We start from the raw sequence: 18,061 nt of genomic DNA on the forward strand, positions 1-18,061 counted from the left end.
TAAAGACTACTACTCTGTACTTTTTTATTTACTCTGTACTTTTTTATTACTGGTGGGACCAGTAAGAGATTGGAAAATGCATATTTATTTTGTTTGTTTCAGGGCTCAGTCTTACAATCATTGCCCCAAATGAAAGTACCTTTTCTTTTTTTTATCAGGAATTGGTTTCCTCTGTTCCTATTTAAATGTATGCTTTTTCTTTCTGATTAGGAAAAACACTACTTTTCTATTGCTTTACATGCCTTTTATTTTTGCTGAATTGACTGTTATCTGTGGCAACATTTCTTATGCTTAACATGGAACACCTTTGGCTGCGTGAAACATCAGGAAGCATTCTGCCTTGCAAAGATGTATGTTGCAGCTTGTGCAACCAGTTCGCGTGACAACACTCCTTCCCTTGGCTGTCTTCTTGTTTGTAAGTTTGCACTGGATGCACATTTTGGGGAACTTCCCTGGCATTCTGACACACTGGTGGTTTGGTCCATTGTAGATAGGAACCGGCTGGAGTTTTGGCTGGTAGGCCGGTGCTCCTTCTGCAAATCCCGCAATGAGGGAGGTTGCAATGTTGACAGTGAACATTCTGGTGCTCATCAACGGGCTGTCTTCTGCCTCGCGATGATGCTTATAGCATATGTAGGCATTGACGCGTGAAACGTCAATCAGGTAGTAGAGCAACTTCTTCCACCATGACATTGACTGTCTGCTGCATGTGTGGTAGGAACGGAGCTGGTCTGCCCTGTCCACTCCGCCCATGAACTTTGTGTACGCAATCGCCTGAGGCGGGGCTGGTACATCTATCTTCTGTGCCTTCTTCTGTTCTTGTTGCATCACTTTTCTTGAGACAAAATCTGTTGCCTGATCACGATACCCCTGGTGGCAGGTGGATAATAGCGAGACAACCTTAGTGTCTCGCCATAGTACCGCTGTCATCTGGCCTTTCTGGCGGACGTACATCGTCCCTCGTGGCGTTTTCTTCATGCCTGTCATGTGTTTGTGCATGGCAGGATTGATCTTAGCAGAAGTGCTGAAATCAGTTGGTAGGCCAACTGATGATCGCTTCACTGCTCCACATATGTAGGTTTTCTCCTCGAGAAGTGCCTCTGCAAGAGCAGCTGATGTGTAGATTTTGTCACAATAGAACCGGTGGTACCTGCCGAAATATGGCTCTATCATCTGGAGACTTAGATCTTTCATTTTCAGTCCCTTTTCAGTATGGACATGAAAGTGGTGAGTGTAGCCAGAGTTGGACTCACACACGGCAAAGATTTTGAAGCCTACTTTGGTTGGCTTCAGGGGCATGAAAAACTTCCGTACATTGGATTTGTTTCCCTTGTATTTGACCATGGCCTCATCCAGTGCCAGATCCCGGTGAACGTTGTAGTTCTTACTACATCGCTTGGCAACCTTATCCCACACAATCTGAAGAGGATAGAGAGGGTGACGCTTTCGCCACATATACCGATCTGCCTTCCTCTTGATTCTTGCTGGTCCACGCTGTGGATTTGAACATGCCAAGGATTCAGAGAGCTGGTTAAAACGAGCCATTGTCATTGTCGAGGAGATGAGATTGTTGCGTAGTCCTGGATGCGTTGACCAGTCATCCTCTGCATTTTTGTTGCCGTGGACCCCTTGCAACATTCTAATGCCAAACCAAGCTCGGATTTCAGCTGGAGTTGTCGGTTTGGTGAAGTTTGGTTTAGGTTGGCCAGTTATGTTTGTGTACTTTGAAATCTTCCTGAAGAGGAATAGAGGAAAGTACGACAAGAAATATTCCAATGGGTCATCATTGTCTGGGCGAACCTGCTGAGGACCATAAGGTTTCTTCCCTCTGAATTTATGGATGTGTACTTTTTTCAAACTTCTTGTCCAGCCATGGCGGTCTCTTGGATAGACATGGTCCCCATGTCTTGGTTTTCTCTGGTCATTGTCGGACAAAGGCTCTAGGGTTTTCGTCTTTCGCTTCTTAGGTTGGGTTGGGCCCGGGATTGGCTGAGACAAATCATCTTCATCCTCTTCCTCCTCGTCATCTTCCTCCTCATCATCTTCCTCCTCGTCATCTTCCTCCTCATCTTCCTCCTCATCTTCCTCCTCATCTTCCTCCTCATCTTCCTCCTCCTCTCCAGATCCATCTTCAGCCATCCCCGCCTCCTCTTCTGTCTCATAATATTCATGGTCAAAATTTCCTCCACCCTTACTACCATGGGTAGCACCACCACTTATAACCTTGCACTCCATCACTGTTATCGTATCAGCTGGAGCCAGCGATGGTCCTGGCTGGGAGCTGTTTTGCTCGTTATCCAAACTGCATTTTTTCTGACATGTTTCTTTCTCATGTCTCTTCCTCTTTCTGCAAAGAAAAATGGTAGAGTAGATTTTATTCTTTGCATGTACATGTATGTGTTACATGTATAAATGAAACAGAGGGAAATCACCGATATGTAGTAGTCAACTGAAAGAAAAAGCATACATTTATAACTAGGAAAAAAGGCCAAGCATCGGTATGTAGAATGTGCACATACCTTCCTTCACTCATTTTGACAGCAAGGCTCTCAAACAGGTCTCGCTCCTGACCTCTCAAACTTGACTGGAGGTTCCACACATCCCGTTGACTCATGTCGGCAATTTCGGGACTCTCAACTTTATGGAAAGGGGATGTACTCTGAAAAAACCTGTTTTTGCAGGTCTTATATAGCCTTACCAACATTGATATTATGTAATTCTAAGCAATTTCATGCTATATTATAGTGTCATGCTAATTCCAACTCAAGTGTTATGCTAAGTAACATTTTACATCATAAAATGTCACTAATAATAAAAACAGACTATTTTCCCCTCCTAGTGCCCAGTAAAAAAATCCAGGGCTTTCTTTCATTCGTCACTTTTCATAGTTCACTGTGAACTGACAGTGCCAAGGGTGTCTCGAAAGTAAGTGAACCACTTTACTAGAGAACCCAATTGTCCTCCCTGGCACTCCAGTCGTTGGCATTCATGGGACAACAAGGTTATCCTCCAATGCACTCCACTGGGAGTTTGAAAATCACTCCACTGGTAATGCTAAGAATCCTCCAATGCACTCCAGCTGCAGTGCATTGGCAGGTACTACTGACTGGCAGTAAATTGCACTCATAGAGCAAGGGTTAAAACACAGATCACTAGACAACATTTGAACAATAACAGCATTCACCAGGATTTTTTCTAAAAATTCCAAAGTGATTCAAATGCAATATCTTAAAAACTCACTTTGATATTACATCCGTCATGCTATATGCATTTATGTTTAAATGAGAAGAAAATATTGATGCTCACAGGATGACGTTGCATTGAGTAGCTGCGCCAATTCAGGATAGCCTTTATCCTGAGACACGAATGTGTCTACATGCTGGCCAGCGATACATAATGCCTCCTTGGCTGTTGTCAGCACGGGAGCGATGTTTAACGGCCGGGCCATAGCTTACCACTTCAAGAGAGAGGAAAAAAACACTACAAAAAGTCTGGAGGAAATAAAAGAAAAGAGACAAACAGAAAGAACTGTTGAGTCAATTGTCCACAAACCAGCAACACTGAACACCAAAATCACTTGGACAATCTTTTATTTTTTAACCTTAACCTTCCCTAACCACACAGAATTGAACGTCAGTAAAGTGTGTAAATTTGTGGCACTGGGTACTGTACCCCTAAACTGCTTGTGCTTTAACCCTAACCTTCCCTAACCACACAGAATTGAACACCAGTAAAGTGTGTGAATTTGTGGCACTGGGTACTGTACCCCTAAACTGCTTGTGCTTTAACATGGGTTCAGGCATACCCAAAATAAACAGAGTTCAACAGTTTTTGCGCACAGTTTACCATATGGTGTTGGAATTTGTGTGAATGGGTATGGTTCCTAGTAAATCACTCCGGGGAGTTAGGGTTAAAGAAAGAGTTCAGTGTCCTGCTACCATCCAAGACCTTGTGCACGGAGTCTACGGTGTCAAGGTGTCTGCAGACAGAACGTAATGCTTTTCATTACACAATGCATTGGTTTTAAGTACAAGACGGCAAATGTGCGCAAGTGATTGGGCAGGGCAAGCTACTATTTTAATGTTCAAACTGATCAGGAGGCCAGCTACAGATCAGGAGGTCAGGGTGATAGATCCGCGTAATCCAGCATGTCCAGCTTTATCATTGTACGCATTGCGCTGTCGCTATTCGTGATCATGACCAGATCACCAGATGACTGCTTTATTGCATAGGCCTGTAAATGATCACTCACCTTTCGCTGGGCCAAGAGAATGAACATCCCGGAATTCTGTCCCAAAACTTGTGAAATCCATTCATTATCCATTATTTGGACAAGTCGGTGTACCATACACTGATTAAACAGTGCTTGGACAAGCACTGACTAGCTCTCAGTCCATCTTGCATCATGCTGTGATAAATTTTTATTTAAGTGTGTGACGTTTTTGGTTGATTTTGTGAACTCTTGATTACTGTGCTGCCATTTTTTGCCATTTCCAACAGAAAAGATAATGATTTTTCTTGAAAAATGAACGTTTTGAAATAATGAATAAATTTTTGGCAGCCGTTTCATTTTCAGCAGTTATACCAGTATGCGGGCAGACATTGTGGCGTGAGCATGTGCGGTGGACAGAATTCTCGCGGTTTGGATGTCACTCACTGAGTCTCAATTCTTCTCAATCTCTCTGATTGGTCAATTGGCGGCTATTCCATATTTCACACTCCAAACTCAAAGGGAAAAAATAGCGTTGCAGTCTGGGGAAAATCTGAATTATTGATTACACTCCTAACCTTCATCAAGTTCATAATCTTTACATCAATAGGCTATGGCATGCCCGAATTTTCACTATTTATGCACTTACCCATAACTGTGGGGTCCAACATCTGCCCCGCTCCCATTAACGGGAGCAGGGTGGACCCCACAGTTCTGGGGGCATTATGCGCTGTGAATATCTCCCACACAGCTCCAAACAGGGTTCAGCTATTTTCATCATAATGCAGCAAAAAAGGAGGAAAACATGCAAATCCTTGTACAAAGTGAACGGAGAGTTGCCCCTTTCATGGCTTTGCCCCGCCGCGAGTGCAATAGGCAATGATAGGGCCTAAATCGCGGTCCGAGGTCATGGAGGTTGTTCCATTTACCGGTACTGTGGACATAATGGAACAACCTCCGACCGCAAGAATGGCCAGGCTTGGCAAAGGGCCTACATGTACATGTAGGTCCTACTCTTAGGCCTAATCACATTGACATGATGACACTGGTTCACCGTGACCATGGATTATGATGGAGGAAGGCTTCCGCCATGGTTCACTCACCGATCATTTACGTTTCATAAATCATTTACTTTACATCACAACGTCAATATACCTTGCTCTGTGCGATTCTTCATCAAGATTGTCAACCTGAACTTGGTCAATCACTGCGTTTGCACACTAGGTAGGCCTAGCAAGTACCGATACAAAACGAAGCACGACACTCCATGACATGAATGCCGCCATTCTTATATTCTCGCGTAACTCGCGGCACACCGCAATGAGCGCGAAGCGCGGTGTGTAAAACGTGCAGTGCAGGATGACGACTCATGAGTATGGCGCCCTCTATAGATATCTGGCCGGGCAATAAGGTAGTACATTCGCTGCCCGCGTTACGGTGGTTTTAAAGGGACATGAAGGAAAAACATTGTCGTCAAACAACGGAATTATACGTTGAAGGAACAACAAAATTTTGGATCAAAACCTGCAGCTGTTGGGGAAAATTTCATTCGAATCTTGAAAACGTGTTAGGATTGTAAAATTTTCATTCGAGCCGTAAAAGATGTTCGGTCCACAAGATTTCATTCGGTTTTGGGGAATGCAACCGAAATGTGAGAGAATTGTTTTTTGTTAATAACATGAAATTTTTTTCCCATTAAAAAAATGCACTCCGTTTCTCTGAGAACATGTTCCAATCACTTTGCTTCGTTCACAGTCTCAGCGCGGTAGGTATCCTTGTAAAAATCGCTCTGGTTTCTAAACACGGCTGTTTATTGAGAGACCACGTGTTTTGTCCGATCAAAAAAAGTTCAAATTGTCCGAGGTAAATGCTATCTGTTTATAAATGACTCAGAGCGAGATCTGTGACGGAACCGCGTATAAAAATTACAACCTAGCCATCACTGCTATTCTGTCATCCTCAATTTTGGCACCGTTTAACAACACACTGTTTACAAAGATGCATAAGACACTGCTCCTTCTCGCGCTGTTCTTGCGGGCTGCGGAAGGCAACTGGGATGGTGATGGCAGTGACTCGGACCCAGCCATAGCAAATATGGTAGGTTCATTCGTTGGTTCCACTTCTTTTCAGAATTTCGTCATTCCGGTAAAATAATGCTTACTTGAAAGTGATGGGGGTGCCCAAGCAGAGGTCACTCTACTCTGCTCAGAGGAATGTCCTGGAAATAATAGAATAACGGACAGGAAAAGCAGAGAACAAATTCCCTAAATGGTAAAATATCATCTGAGTGTGCTTTCAAGGCCAATTTCAAAAATTTGGTGAGGAGATACGGGTACACGCTTCGTTCATTTTCTCGTGAATTGGAAGGCGTGCTAAAGTTAAATATTGGACTAAACCGAATATGCAAGTTTGAAACAACATACTGCAGTCTACATTTGAAAAAAGGATGTTGTGAATAGTCTTTGCACGTGGTTGCACTCGTGTCACGTTGTTAATTCATGTGGGAACATTACAACATTATTGATTCAAATTAAGGCTGGCGCCGCGAACAAACTGGGTTATGCTAGGTGAATTATATAACAAACAAAGCACTGACCACAATGAAATTATCATCGCTAGCGTAACAAACTATTATACTGTGCTCGTGAATGGCTCTTCAAACAGAATAAAAAAAATCTGCTGATGTAATTTCGGAATCTAATTCCACATTTAAGCCTAAAGCAAAGAATACTTTCGTACAAAGTAGCATCAACTCTCCAGCGAACTTGGGTCACAAAATAAATTTTTGTTACCCCCAAAAGAGCAGGGGCGGAATCTGACCACCAACATGCTTTCCAATATTATCGAAGGGCTTTTTCTCACAAGCTAAGCCTTACAGGATTTGTTTGCGGTCATTTTGACACCACCTTTGTGAAAATTGAGGATATACCATCCTCACGCAGCGCCCATTTTCCGAGACAGGTCAGCCAAAAAGCTGTGTACTTTTCCACTGCCGCGCTAAATGTGACCTGAACTTCAAATTATCGTAACAACAGAACTATCCTTCAGATTGGAAACTTAGCAATTTTGTACTAGTGAAGAGTGTCTCTATATGAACGCACTGTTTAGACAAAATCGGGCACGGGACAGCCGACATCTTGCAATGGGGAGGGTGGATTCGGGGGGCGGAGTCAACTCTTCCATCTGTGAGATTGTCCAAAATAACTCTGGTCTCTTAAGGTTAGATCAAGCTAGAAAGCCTATTGTCGTAAAAAAGCTTATAGGTGATAGGCTGTACAGAAATGTTTCAAAGATATCTAGATTCCACTACGGATCTTAAAGACAAAGGTTTCGAGTTTTGCCTACACGGTCACCAGCGGTGTACCCGCCTTTGGGTGTGTATACATGGGTGTGTGTGTGGGGGGGGAAGTAAAAAGCAAATGTGGCTTTGGGCTCATTCAACAAAAAAATTTAAAAGCCTTACTTACAGTCCTGACATCCTTGCTTTTATTTGCTGGTGTTGTTTTCTTAGGGTTTTGGTGTTAATATTTGATGAATATACTTACTTTCTTTATTTCTCAACTATAAAGTATTCTTGATAAAACAGGGCGGGGGGGAGTTGCCCCCCGCTGGACACGCCACTACAAGTCATTGGTTCATTTTAAATCGACTTCCAAATTGTAGGTCCACAAACTTGTCAGCCAGCAACAAATAATAATATTTGTTATCAGTGTCAGAGTATAGCATGAAGATGGCTCATAAACAAAATTCTATCATTGGAATTATGAGTATTCCTTTGCCGTCCTTGGGCCTTTTGTGACATATGGTGGCTTCTAAAAATAAACATTTTATGGACACTGCTCAACCTTCAGTCGCGTAGGTACATCGTATTTTGTATGCCGAAAAATACAAAGCGTCCATTTTGTGCATGACATAAGGTGGTGTAAAAATACAAGTTTTATGGATTTTATTCTGCCTTCAGTTGCGCAGGCGTAGTTGTGGCACCTAGAGCGTAACCAGGGCTCTCGTGGCAGGGGGCCGAACGGGGCAGCTGCCACGGATGTTACGCGGGGCACAAAACCTAGTCAGTTCCTGATATTACTGTTTCTTTTGTTTTCCAAATTTCCAGTGGGTGGGTGGTGGACTGGGGGCGACTTTTATGGGGGAAGGGTGGAGGCGTACGCGGCTAGCTTGCGTAGTGAAGAAATAAACTGTCCGTTTTGACATAAAGTTATATTCAGTTAAGACTGGGGTCTCTGCACTAGACTTGTAAAACCTTACATTAAGACGGCCAAATTATGGCCTTTTCATTATTCCCTTTTTGAGTGCTTTTAAATACCTTTTGGTTGTTAGCAGATCCGAAAATTCTTCACAGTCAGCCTTAAGTTTTTCTAACCACAAAAAGTTGGGGAAGGGGGGTGATTCAATAGCCCACCCCCGCTTAAAAAGTGAGGGGATATTTATCCCCTCATCCCTTGGGATTTTGCCATGCCGTCCATAACACCAAGGCTGCCGGTGTATGATTCTAAAGGTTCTGAGTTTCCTCATTACAACGCATTTATATCAATTTGCACTGAATTAGACTCACGAAACGAGCGACGTCTGACGTCAAGGTATGCGACAGTTACTCTGTCACACCAGGAAAAAAGTCTTGATAAACATTTATCATTTGTATGAAACATTATATTTGTGTTTCCAACAGGGCTTTTTTGTCCACAATATGACATGCAACGAATACGGAACTGTTTGCCAGCACTGCAAGAAAGTAGAGTATTATGGAAAAGCCTATTTGGGTATGTGATTTTGTCTCTGTCCAGTTCTGCTCAGTGAGATCTTGTATCTTCCCAGTTTCGCTTGGTTGGTCTTAAGGCATCCAATTTCATCTTATTTTAGTAACGTCTGTTACAATAATTGTTTACCGGAGTACAGACCATCTTTCGTCTTTCCAGGGCGAATGGAATATTACGTGAGTTGTGATTTTTTTAACTTGAGCTATTGCCATAAGTGTTGGGTGGTAGCAGTCACAGGTAAATGTGTCTTAACTCTTGTTTAACTGTTCGTCGGTAGCGAATCGAGAAAATGATTTTTAGAGCGCCACGTTGACCATCCATTGCAAAATTTGCCCTTAGGGATGCTGTCATGTATCGACAAGGTAACGGACTTGAGAATTTTACGGGGAAACAAATCTGAACAGATCTGGCACAAAACTCTCCAGTTTTTCCTTTGTTTCGAATGTATCGAAAAAACTTCTCTTATTGATGCGTAGGCTATAATTCGGTTTGTCATCATAACACAGGCATTATGTGGATTAAGAAATTGCACTTGTCTTGATTTTATTTATGATAAATGGGGTTGGATGCTTTCTCCAAAGTTGCTTCGATGAATTGCCACACATTTGTTGGGACATTATTTGACTCACTTGTGAAAGTTCCTCTTTCTAGACAACGAAGTACTGCTTATTTGTAGTCTATTTATGTGAGTCTAAAAATTGTCTGGATTAATCGACAGCTGTTGCCGAATATAAGGCGGATCCTTACACCTTCCAGTGTGGCATTGAAGACGGAACAAATGACTGGAACTTCAATTTTGGTCAAGGTGAGGTTGGATGCTTCGGTTTGATTTCATCTCACTCGTGTATCCTCATCCTTTTTGAAGCTGCGCGTGAGGGGACAGGCGTCGCTACACCCTCAATACTCATGCACGATCGAGCAGAAGGGCCCCCTCACAAGTTGAACAGATCCATGCTGGCTGTTTTGTTGGCAGCGACGCGAACGCAGCGCACGCTTTTCATAGTCGTTCGTTAACCGGCGAAGTGCAGTTCCACCAACGGGACTGGTCCCCCCCGTCCGTATTGTATAGGGACCGATAGCTAGCTGTGGTTTAACGTGTGCGATTGGCCCTGTCAAGTTGGATGCCGAATATTCGAGTTTCTTGTCAGGTAAATAGCAATACCTTGACATGAAATGCGTTTCAGCGGGGAGACAAAACACAAAACAAGTACCTTTCCTTGCTAAGCCTCTGCTGATCAAAGTGTGGTGTAATTCATTTTTAAAAAATTATCATTGATAAATTTTTACGGCATTTTATTTCAAACCAGTGGTTATTGTGTTAAATTTTAGATAAACGAGCAATTTGTGGTGAACTTATTTTCCGTAACGAAGAAGAAAAAGCACAATATACTAACCGCTTGCTCCTACTTGATTTGTGCATTGCCGCCCCGGCACGACTCTGCCAGATTCATAACCAGCTACCGCTCCCGACATTCGGAGGACGTCTGTAGACGTCTGGAGACTACGTACAAGACGGGAACCAGTCTACCATCCAAGGAGCCACCGTTGCTTGGTGCGCACTCTTTTGGTTGCGCGTGGGGTTTATACATGCCAGTCAAATTTCCTGACGTCTGGGTATTTTGTTACCGTAGAAAACGACAGATCAAAGAGATCATGTCACGTGACTCTCTGTTTACATGTGTTGAACATAATGCACCATGTCTCTCTCCCCCATCTCTCGTTCTAATCCACAGAGGACCCGTCCGAACTGTATCGATGGTGCGACAGTATTGAGGGACGAGTGAGCAAGGTCATCAGCATGAAAATGAGATACACGTTGTGCGCCGAGAACATGTTTAGTGGCATTTCAGTACCGAGCGATTGTCCTCGCCCCGTAGCTTTGGTCACGTTTGACGCTCATCTTGCTGACGAGAAAATACAAGGCCAGCAACTGCTGTTTTGCCTGCCCTAGGCGGATAATATAAGGCTTCGCGATCAGGTCATGGCTGGCACCAGATTTTCATGTAGGATAGATTGAATTATGTGCCATTTATTTAAGCTATATTGAGAAATGAAATTGATATATTCATCAATTTTTACCGTTTTCTGGGGAAAGAAAATCTGGCATCAAGCTGCTTTCTCCAGTTGCTCAAATTTCATCTTCGTTAAAGTATAATGCAATAAATTTTTCTTAGACATACGTTTTCTACCACTTTTTACTCTTCTCCGATGTAAGAAAACGCTTTACGTTAATAATAATAAAGAAATAATAACAAACACTTGTAAAGTGCCATCTATCTAGTAAACTATTCCGAGGCGCTGTATTATCATTATCCCTGCACATTGGGCTCACACTTCATCTGAAAAAACATCTCAGCTCCCTGGGGAGTCCGGTGCTGCCATTTCGGCGCAAACGAATAGACATAACCGTGTCTGCCCTCACAGGTACCCATTTACTCCTGGGTGGAAAGAGTCACATGGGGGTAAAGTGACTTGCTCAAGATCACAACATGCTGCCACCAGCTGGGTTAGAACCCCTGACCCTATGATCAGAAGCTACAAACTCTAACCACTAGGCCACGCCTCTCACGTTCCTGTTGGGTTAAATGCAGTGCTAGTGCCCTTTTTTAAAAACTTAAAATTAACCATGCTTTGCTGGACAACTGAGGGCGTTGTTACTGCGATATGGAAGACATACTTCAGTGCATAGGTACTATGTGCAAATTGTGAACCCAGGTATTACTTACTGAAGACATAAGCCTATCTGAGTAAAGGATTAATTGATGCTCACTTATTGCTATGCAGATAAACAACAATGAATCAGCAAAGAAGAAAAAATTATCGCAGTCTACAAAATGCTTGACTTTTTTGTGTACAAACCAATGTAAAATTGAGGCTTTCTTCCTGGGACGACATTAGTGGGAGACTTTGAGACGGATGGTGGCGGCATACTAACCGCTGGTCCTTTTTTGCAGTTGAGCTCGTGCTCAGAACTGCTCGCGCATGCCCACATCAATCGAAAAGGACCGTTGTGTCTGCCCGTTGAAAATAAGGTTAGTTGAGAACATTTAAGGTGCATACTTTTTGAAGGTTTATGTCAAAACAAATTGGTTACGGCTACCCTTCAAGCATTACTATTGTGCATACTATGAGAAGAACGTGAACGTTTTATTAAAAATAACATTATTTAGGAGAGATAGAGAATTTATTTTCTGTAGCAGAAAACGTTTCGATCAAGCTTATAATTTTGTCACTACGAGAGAAGTTTTTCACAGCATTTTTCCTTTACTGGCGAAAGAAACATTTCAGGTATGGAAACACATACATGTACTAGTATTCCGTAATTCATGTTCAAAAGCCGAGATCTTGGGTGCATTTTCAATAAATGGTTTTGATAATGCTCTGCTTGTTTGAATGATAAGAGTGTACTAACCTGTTGCCATGTACTTTTAAACTTATTTCTGCTGGTCAAATAAGACCTTTACATTCACACACAATGAGAAATGTCTTCAAAAGAGTTATTAGAGGGATGCGTCATCAAAAAGTTGCAGTACACTGCACGCTCAACTATTGCTATCAAGGAACCCAGTCCGAATCGCTTGACCGCGGCATGAAATTACGCACAGGTCGATGATTGTGGCTATACAGTCACTTTCTAAGCAGCTGTGTGAAATTTCAGTATGCAGCTAATTGCCTAATTGCGCAAAAGCCCAAACCCAGAGCTCAATAACCAAAACCGAACATTCAAACCAATACCCCTGAAAGCAAAAGCACACAAAAAAACTTAAACCCAACATCTAACACCCCAAGCCGAAAACCCCACACCCATAACCCCAAACCCAACGCCCAACAACCAACACCCCAAACCTATCATTCAATATTCATAATCCAAACCCCCCTCCTAAAAAATCGCAAACCCGCAAATCCCCCAATAAAACAATGACAAAAAATTAAAACCCTGTAATAGCAATATAGAAGACATCTCTTTTCGAGTGTTTTCGACTAAAGTTTCACGCATTCAACTTGACACGTTCAAAGTTAGATATTACAGCCTACGCTTTCACTTGAAAGCATATGCTCAATACTAGCATTTCACAATAGTGCGCCTCCAAGAGTTTACAACTCGTGGGCCAATCATAATGTGTGAAATCTGTTGACCTAATGCGCGTTTGGAAAGGGTCGACAAATTTCGCTTATTGTGATTGGCCAACTCCTTTCAAACTCTCGGAGGTGCATTATTGTGAATCGCCCGTATTGGTATGCGATTCACGACAGAGCGAATTACAATAAGACTGTTGAATAATGTGCATAATTATAAACGGGCCATCGTTCTGCACTCACGGTTAATAAGCCTGAATATATAAACTATAATGATAGTCGGTCTACTTTTGAAATGTGTATACCTTCAGCACAACTTAGCGTTATGAACGTCAACAACCACTGAATCCGCCATAGCCCGACATAATCTACCAAACTCTGACGCAACTATGCGAATTGAATTGCTTCTGTTTTTGACACTTGCTTGCAAGGTGGAGAGTAACTGGGATATCACCCACAGTGATCCAGCCGAGGCAAACATGGTACATGTTCTCAGACATAGGTAGATTTCCGCAGTTTTTGTGCTGCATCAGGCTCTTTATAGTGGTATGTTAGTCATTCCTACAGGCCTAGTAACAACTGCAATAGCCGTACAATACTTAGAGTACAAGTTTTTCCTCCAACGTAGTTTGTTCAAATTTTCACATCAGCAGCTAGCTAGACGCCATTACTGCAGGGCCACTACTCATACGCATGGGTACTTCAGTTGAGCACACGCGCACTTTAGCATGTCGCTACACCCTATTGGTAAAAAAGGATGTAACGCACGCGTACAACCTGCGTGGAACATGTGATCAGGAAGTATTGGTTCTTAAATTCCAGTCCACAGATTAGCCTGTATATTGCATCTTGATGCCTCAACTCAATAATCACGTCTGGTGTTTCATTGTCTTTCGGGAACCAGGCACAAAGTTGAGTTGGCGTACAGCTGCGCTGATATTGATAGGACAGACTATTGTGCGCGCGTGCTGCTTCCAAATGACCCTTGACGCGCTTCAGTTTGAGCATGCGCTGTTGGAATACCGATCTGGGCTCATGATTCCACCTGATATGCTTTTTGAAGTCCGAACAAGACAGGGATAGAAAGCTTCTCACATTTTCAACAGGCAATTGAAGCACAGAATGTACTTTCAATGCGCGAGCCGCCGTGTTGTCCTACAAATTTAATTTGATGTTTTATTTTAAAGCAGCTCAAGTTTTTTTAATTCACATTATTATTATTTTTTCATTTGTATGATATTGCTGCATTTTTGTTTCCGACAGGGGTTTACTTCTTTCAACATGAAGTGCAACGACGATGAAACTGTGTGCCATCATAGCTTCACTATGCATGTTTACGGACGACTGTTTTTAAGTAGGCTCCTATGTATTCCCCCCATCCCCCCCCCCAAAAAAAAGATCAGGCTTGGGATAGACATGTAAATCAGTGACTGGCAATTTTCGTGCCTTATTTGATGTTGATTAGACTTCATCTCTCGATCATCTTTACACGTAAGACAAAAAGACTGGGTAGATACTTCTTTACTATCCCGCTGCTGGCCGCTGGGTAAGTTTAATGAGTGTATTTTACAAGCTTGTGGCAGTTTTTACTAGAATTTGTACGCCTGTCTAGTGCTAGGGTCAAGACCCGGGCTCATCTCATCCCCCTTAACGTCATTTATTCAATTTTGTTCCCTCTCCCTTTATCGATAATTAACATAAAACCGGTATATCAGGTCTGAATATCATATTACAAATGAACTGTTTATGACCCCCATTAAATTGAAATGCAAAGACAGCACCAGTCAGATAGTCGACCGTGTACATTTTATGTTTTATTTATTGCTTTTTATTGTTTTATTTATTCATCGCTGTTGAATCTGTTCTCTGTTGTGGTACTGCATAAATTTTGTGAGCATTTCTGATCAGATTTCGTTCCTTTTGACTATACCTCATCAATTAACCACCGTTCACGTCTGCATTTTTATGTGAAGAGTTATTGACAGGGCAATGTTTTGTATTATGGTACTCATGTAGCTGTTTTTAACAACATATCAGATCCTTTAAACCAAATTTTGTTGGTCGCTCCACAGTTTCAACGGCATACATGAAAAACCCTTTCAAGTTTCAGTTAAACATCACGGAAGGAGGCAACAACTGGAAAATTCATTTCGCACAAGGTGAGACTGACTAATTTCATCCATGATCTGTGTCTCGTTATGTAAAAATTATCTAGTCGTATGGAGAATGGACGTTTCGTCAAAATTCACGTACTAACTGACTCTAAAACTTTCCTGCGTTCCTACTGCCCCAATCCAATTAAGAGCGCTTGCAGCGACTTGGAAGGCAAAGCATTGTGGGTACAACCACAAACGTGTCTTTGGGTGCAACTGCATTGCGCTTGGTGGAAGTTTGACCCTCCAAGGAGAGCGCAAAGAAATTTGGAAGGGATGCCGATTGGATACAAGGTTGCAACACACATCTTGCTCACTTTTCGTTTTGGTTGGTTATCTGTGTCTTGTTCATAGGTGACCAGTCTGAGGAATATCGCTGGTGCGACAATGCGTTTTCCAGATCCAGCATCATCAGATACGCCACTAGATTTGTGTTGTGCGTTGGGAACAGTTTTACCGGCATATCTGTGCCAGACGACTGCCCTAAACCGGTGACTTTGGTCGATTTAGACAATCACAACTTCGACGAGAAAATACGAGGCCAGCAAATGCTGTACTGTCTGTCTTAGTTTAATCTTGCAGTCTTGTCAAATCATCATCAGTGGGACCTGAAATGTGTTTAAAGTAAGCAAAAATAGGGAGAAGCCATTTTCGATTATCATGTTTCGTGCTCAAAACAAAAAAGCTTACTTTGCTTTGCATATATGAGCAGTTAAGCGTGGGGACAGATTGATTTGTCTCTTCGTGAAAAGGCTGTCTGTCAGTGTTCTTAAAATCATTATTTTGGTCCCTTTCTTACCCTCTCGACACTTTATGTCAACACTTCATGGGGATGAATTCTGAAGTTCAAGATAATCATCCGTTCGGGGAAACTGTTAAGAAGGTCAAGCCTGATTGCACTTACTTGGAATAAACGCTTCGCTCATGTTTGTCCTAAGCAGGGAATATGTAGAAAGAAACTTTAAATTATGCCTACGGTTTCCCTAAAACTGAACTAATGAAGCTTGATGTATTTTAATCAAAAAAGAGAATTTTCTCGGCACATAATTGTGTTTATTTATTACACAACACCCACACTAAACCTTTTGTGAAGGTATTTTAAACCTCTGTCGGCTCACGGCTCATGACCATTTCGTACATTTAATTAGTGGCAGCTCAAGGTGTTCGTCATTTATTAGCTAGCTATGCGTTTCAGTCGTTGTACATCCCTTCCCTGAATACAGCAGTGTTACACGCAAGGGAAGCCTCGAAATGAGGGTAATCGAACGCTGCAGTGTACTCGTCAAGGCATTCTGGGAAAAAGGTCAAGTCCCGCCACGTTCCATCATGTACGTCCATATGCACGTGCGTTCCTTTAGCTATCACGTGACCTTCGTGCCTGCCCTGGTGTCAGCCACTGCTACCCCGGCTGGCGAGCGGGTCTCTGGACGCTGCCCGAGTGTAATGACGTCACGGATGGACTGTTCGAGCATGGACGTACATGATGGAACGTGGCGGGGACTTGACCTTTTTCCCAGAATGCCTTGGCGAGTACACTGCAGCATTCGATTACCCTTATTTCGAGGCTTCCCTTGGTGTAACACCGGTGGATTCAGGGAAGCTAATCGAACGCACTCATAGAGATCTTGAGGTGACGCTGGACGCGTAAAATTGTCCCAACTTGGGCCGTGTCCGAAACGGGCTTCCAGAGCTACGGCTAGGTCAGTTGTCTACGCGTTTCCACACATTTCCAATGGAGCGAAGACCAAGACGTAGCCCTAGACAACAGATTCGGATGCAGCCCTTGACCCTTGTGGACGCCTACGCGTACAAATGAAACGCATACAAGCGCATGAGACGTGACACACATTTAAATTGATGTGACAAACAGTCCTATTATTTCACGCATGTGCCAATGTGGCTACCGTTATTCTATCTCTGGCTTCAAGACTTTATTAAAAGCAGCATTTCGCCGTAAAAAAAAACAAAGTGTGATTTTTATTTCTGGCAGATTCTAAAGGAGGAAGCGTATGGATTATCTTTTGCCAAATGTTTTTCGTTATTTTGTAAAGAAGTTCTCTGTTGCAGATCCCAAACTCATGTGAAGCGAACTTGCCTCACTGAGTTAGTGAAGCTCTAATGAATACTCACTACACATCGGGGTTTCTGGCGAATATGCACTACACTATAGTGTAATTCGACCACCAGAAGCCATTCCTGCGGTGGCACAACGCTCGTGGACAGGTGGTACGCGTGCGTTACATACCTCTTCGACCAACAGGGTGTCGTGATTTGCCAAATGCGCGCGCGTCAAGCTGAAGAATGTGCGTGTGAGTGCGGTGCCACCGCAGTTATGGCGTACTAATACGGGCGATTCACAATAGTGCGCCACCGAGAGTTTGCAACACGTTGGCCAATCATAACGCGCAAAATTTGTCGACCCTTTCCAAACGTGCATTGGGTCGACAAATTTCGCGTTGCAAACTCTTGGTGGCGCACTATTGTGAAACGGCCATATTGGATTAGTCTATAGTTTGAAGTGATAACTAGAAGGTGGCGATGCCTGGCAGATTTCTGGTGAAAATTTATTCTGCTCTGAAAAAGTTCTCTGGAAATTCGGAAATTCGTAACAATCTTTATGTACAGTTGACGTGATAGTTGAACATGTTTTTGTTAATATCCCGTTTCATAATGGAGTTTGTGTCGCTGAAATGAAAGATGAAAAATTAAACCTTCAATACAAAATGTATTGTAATGTACTGTTTCTGTCTATTATAACAGGCCTCAGTCAAGAAAACAAAATCGTCGAAATTGGACCTGAGGGATATCAAGTGCTAATCAACAATGACGTAGGCAGAAATCTAAAACAATCA

General features: G+C 42.7%; 3 protein-coding genes across 4 annotated transcripts in view; 2 read left to right on the forward strand and 1 right to left on the reverse strand.

Annotated features, from left to right (window-relative positions):
- LOC110977450 (nuclear pore complex protein Nup155-like) overlaps positions 1-5,553 on the reverse strand; it is a 29,842-nt gene extending 24,289 nt beyond the window's left edge. The window contains exons 1-2 of one of the 2 annotated variants that reach the window (XM_087143798.1): positions 5,366-5,553; positions 3,307-3,457 (exon numbers count right to left, since the gene is read on the reverse strand). In XM_087143798.1, the coding sequence (XP_086999924.1) occupies positions 3,307-3,448 (142 nt within the window). In that variant the 5' untranslated portion in view covers positions 3,449-3,457; positions 5,366-5,553. Of the gene's footprint in view, positions 1-3,306; positions 3,492-5,365 lie in introns of both variants that reach the window. The other variant, XM_022231605.2, reaches the window with a different exon arrangement.
- A 555-nt stretch (positions 5,554-6,108) lies between these two features.
- Positions 6,109-12,786, forward strand: LOC110977472 (uncharacterized). Its single transcript, XM_022231653.2, has 4 exons — positions 6,109-6,307; positions 8,892-8,982; positions 9,698-9,784; positions 10,713-12,786. Exons 1-4 carry the CDS (start codon positions 6,209-6,211, stop codon positions 10,928-10,930), a joined length of 495 nt encoding a protein of 164 aa, XP_022087345.1. The 5' UTR covers positions 6,109-6,208; the 3' UTR covers positions 10,931-12,786.
- Positions 12,787-13,282: 496 nt separating this feature from the next.
- On the forward strand, positions 13,283-17,943 carry LOC110977459 (uncharacterized). The gene is made up of 4 exons (XM_022231627.2): positions 13,283-13,538; positions 14,320-14,410; positions 15,129-15,215; positions 15,564-17,943. The coding sequence occupies exons 1-4, from the start codon at positions 13,446-13,448 to the stop codon at positions 15,776-15,778; spliced, it is 486 nt and encodes a 161-aa protein (XP_022087319.2). The 5' UTR covers positions 13,283-13,445; the 3' UTR covers positions 15,779-17,943.
- Positions 17,944-18,061: the final 118 nt, after the last annotated feature.

This window comes from Acanthaster planci, linkage group LG12 (assembly GCF_054643075.1).
Source record: "Acanthaster planci isolate LZ-2023a linkage group LG12, COTS_SCS, whole genome shotgun sequence".
In the NCBI taxonomy this organism is placed as follows: domain Eukaryota; kingdom Metazoa; phylum Echinodermata; class Asteroidea; order Valvatida; family Acanthasteridae; genus Acanthaster; species Acanthaster planci.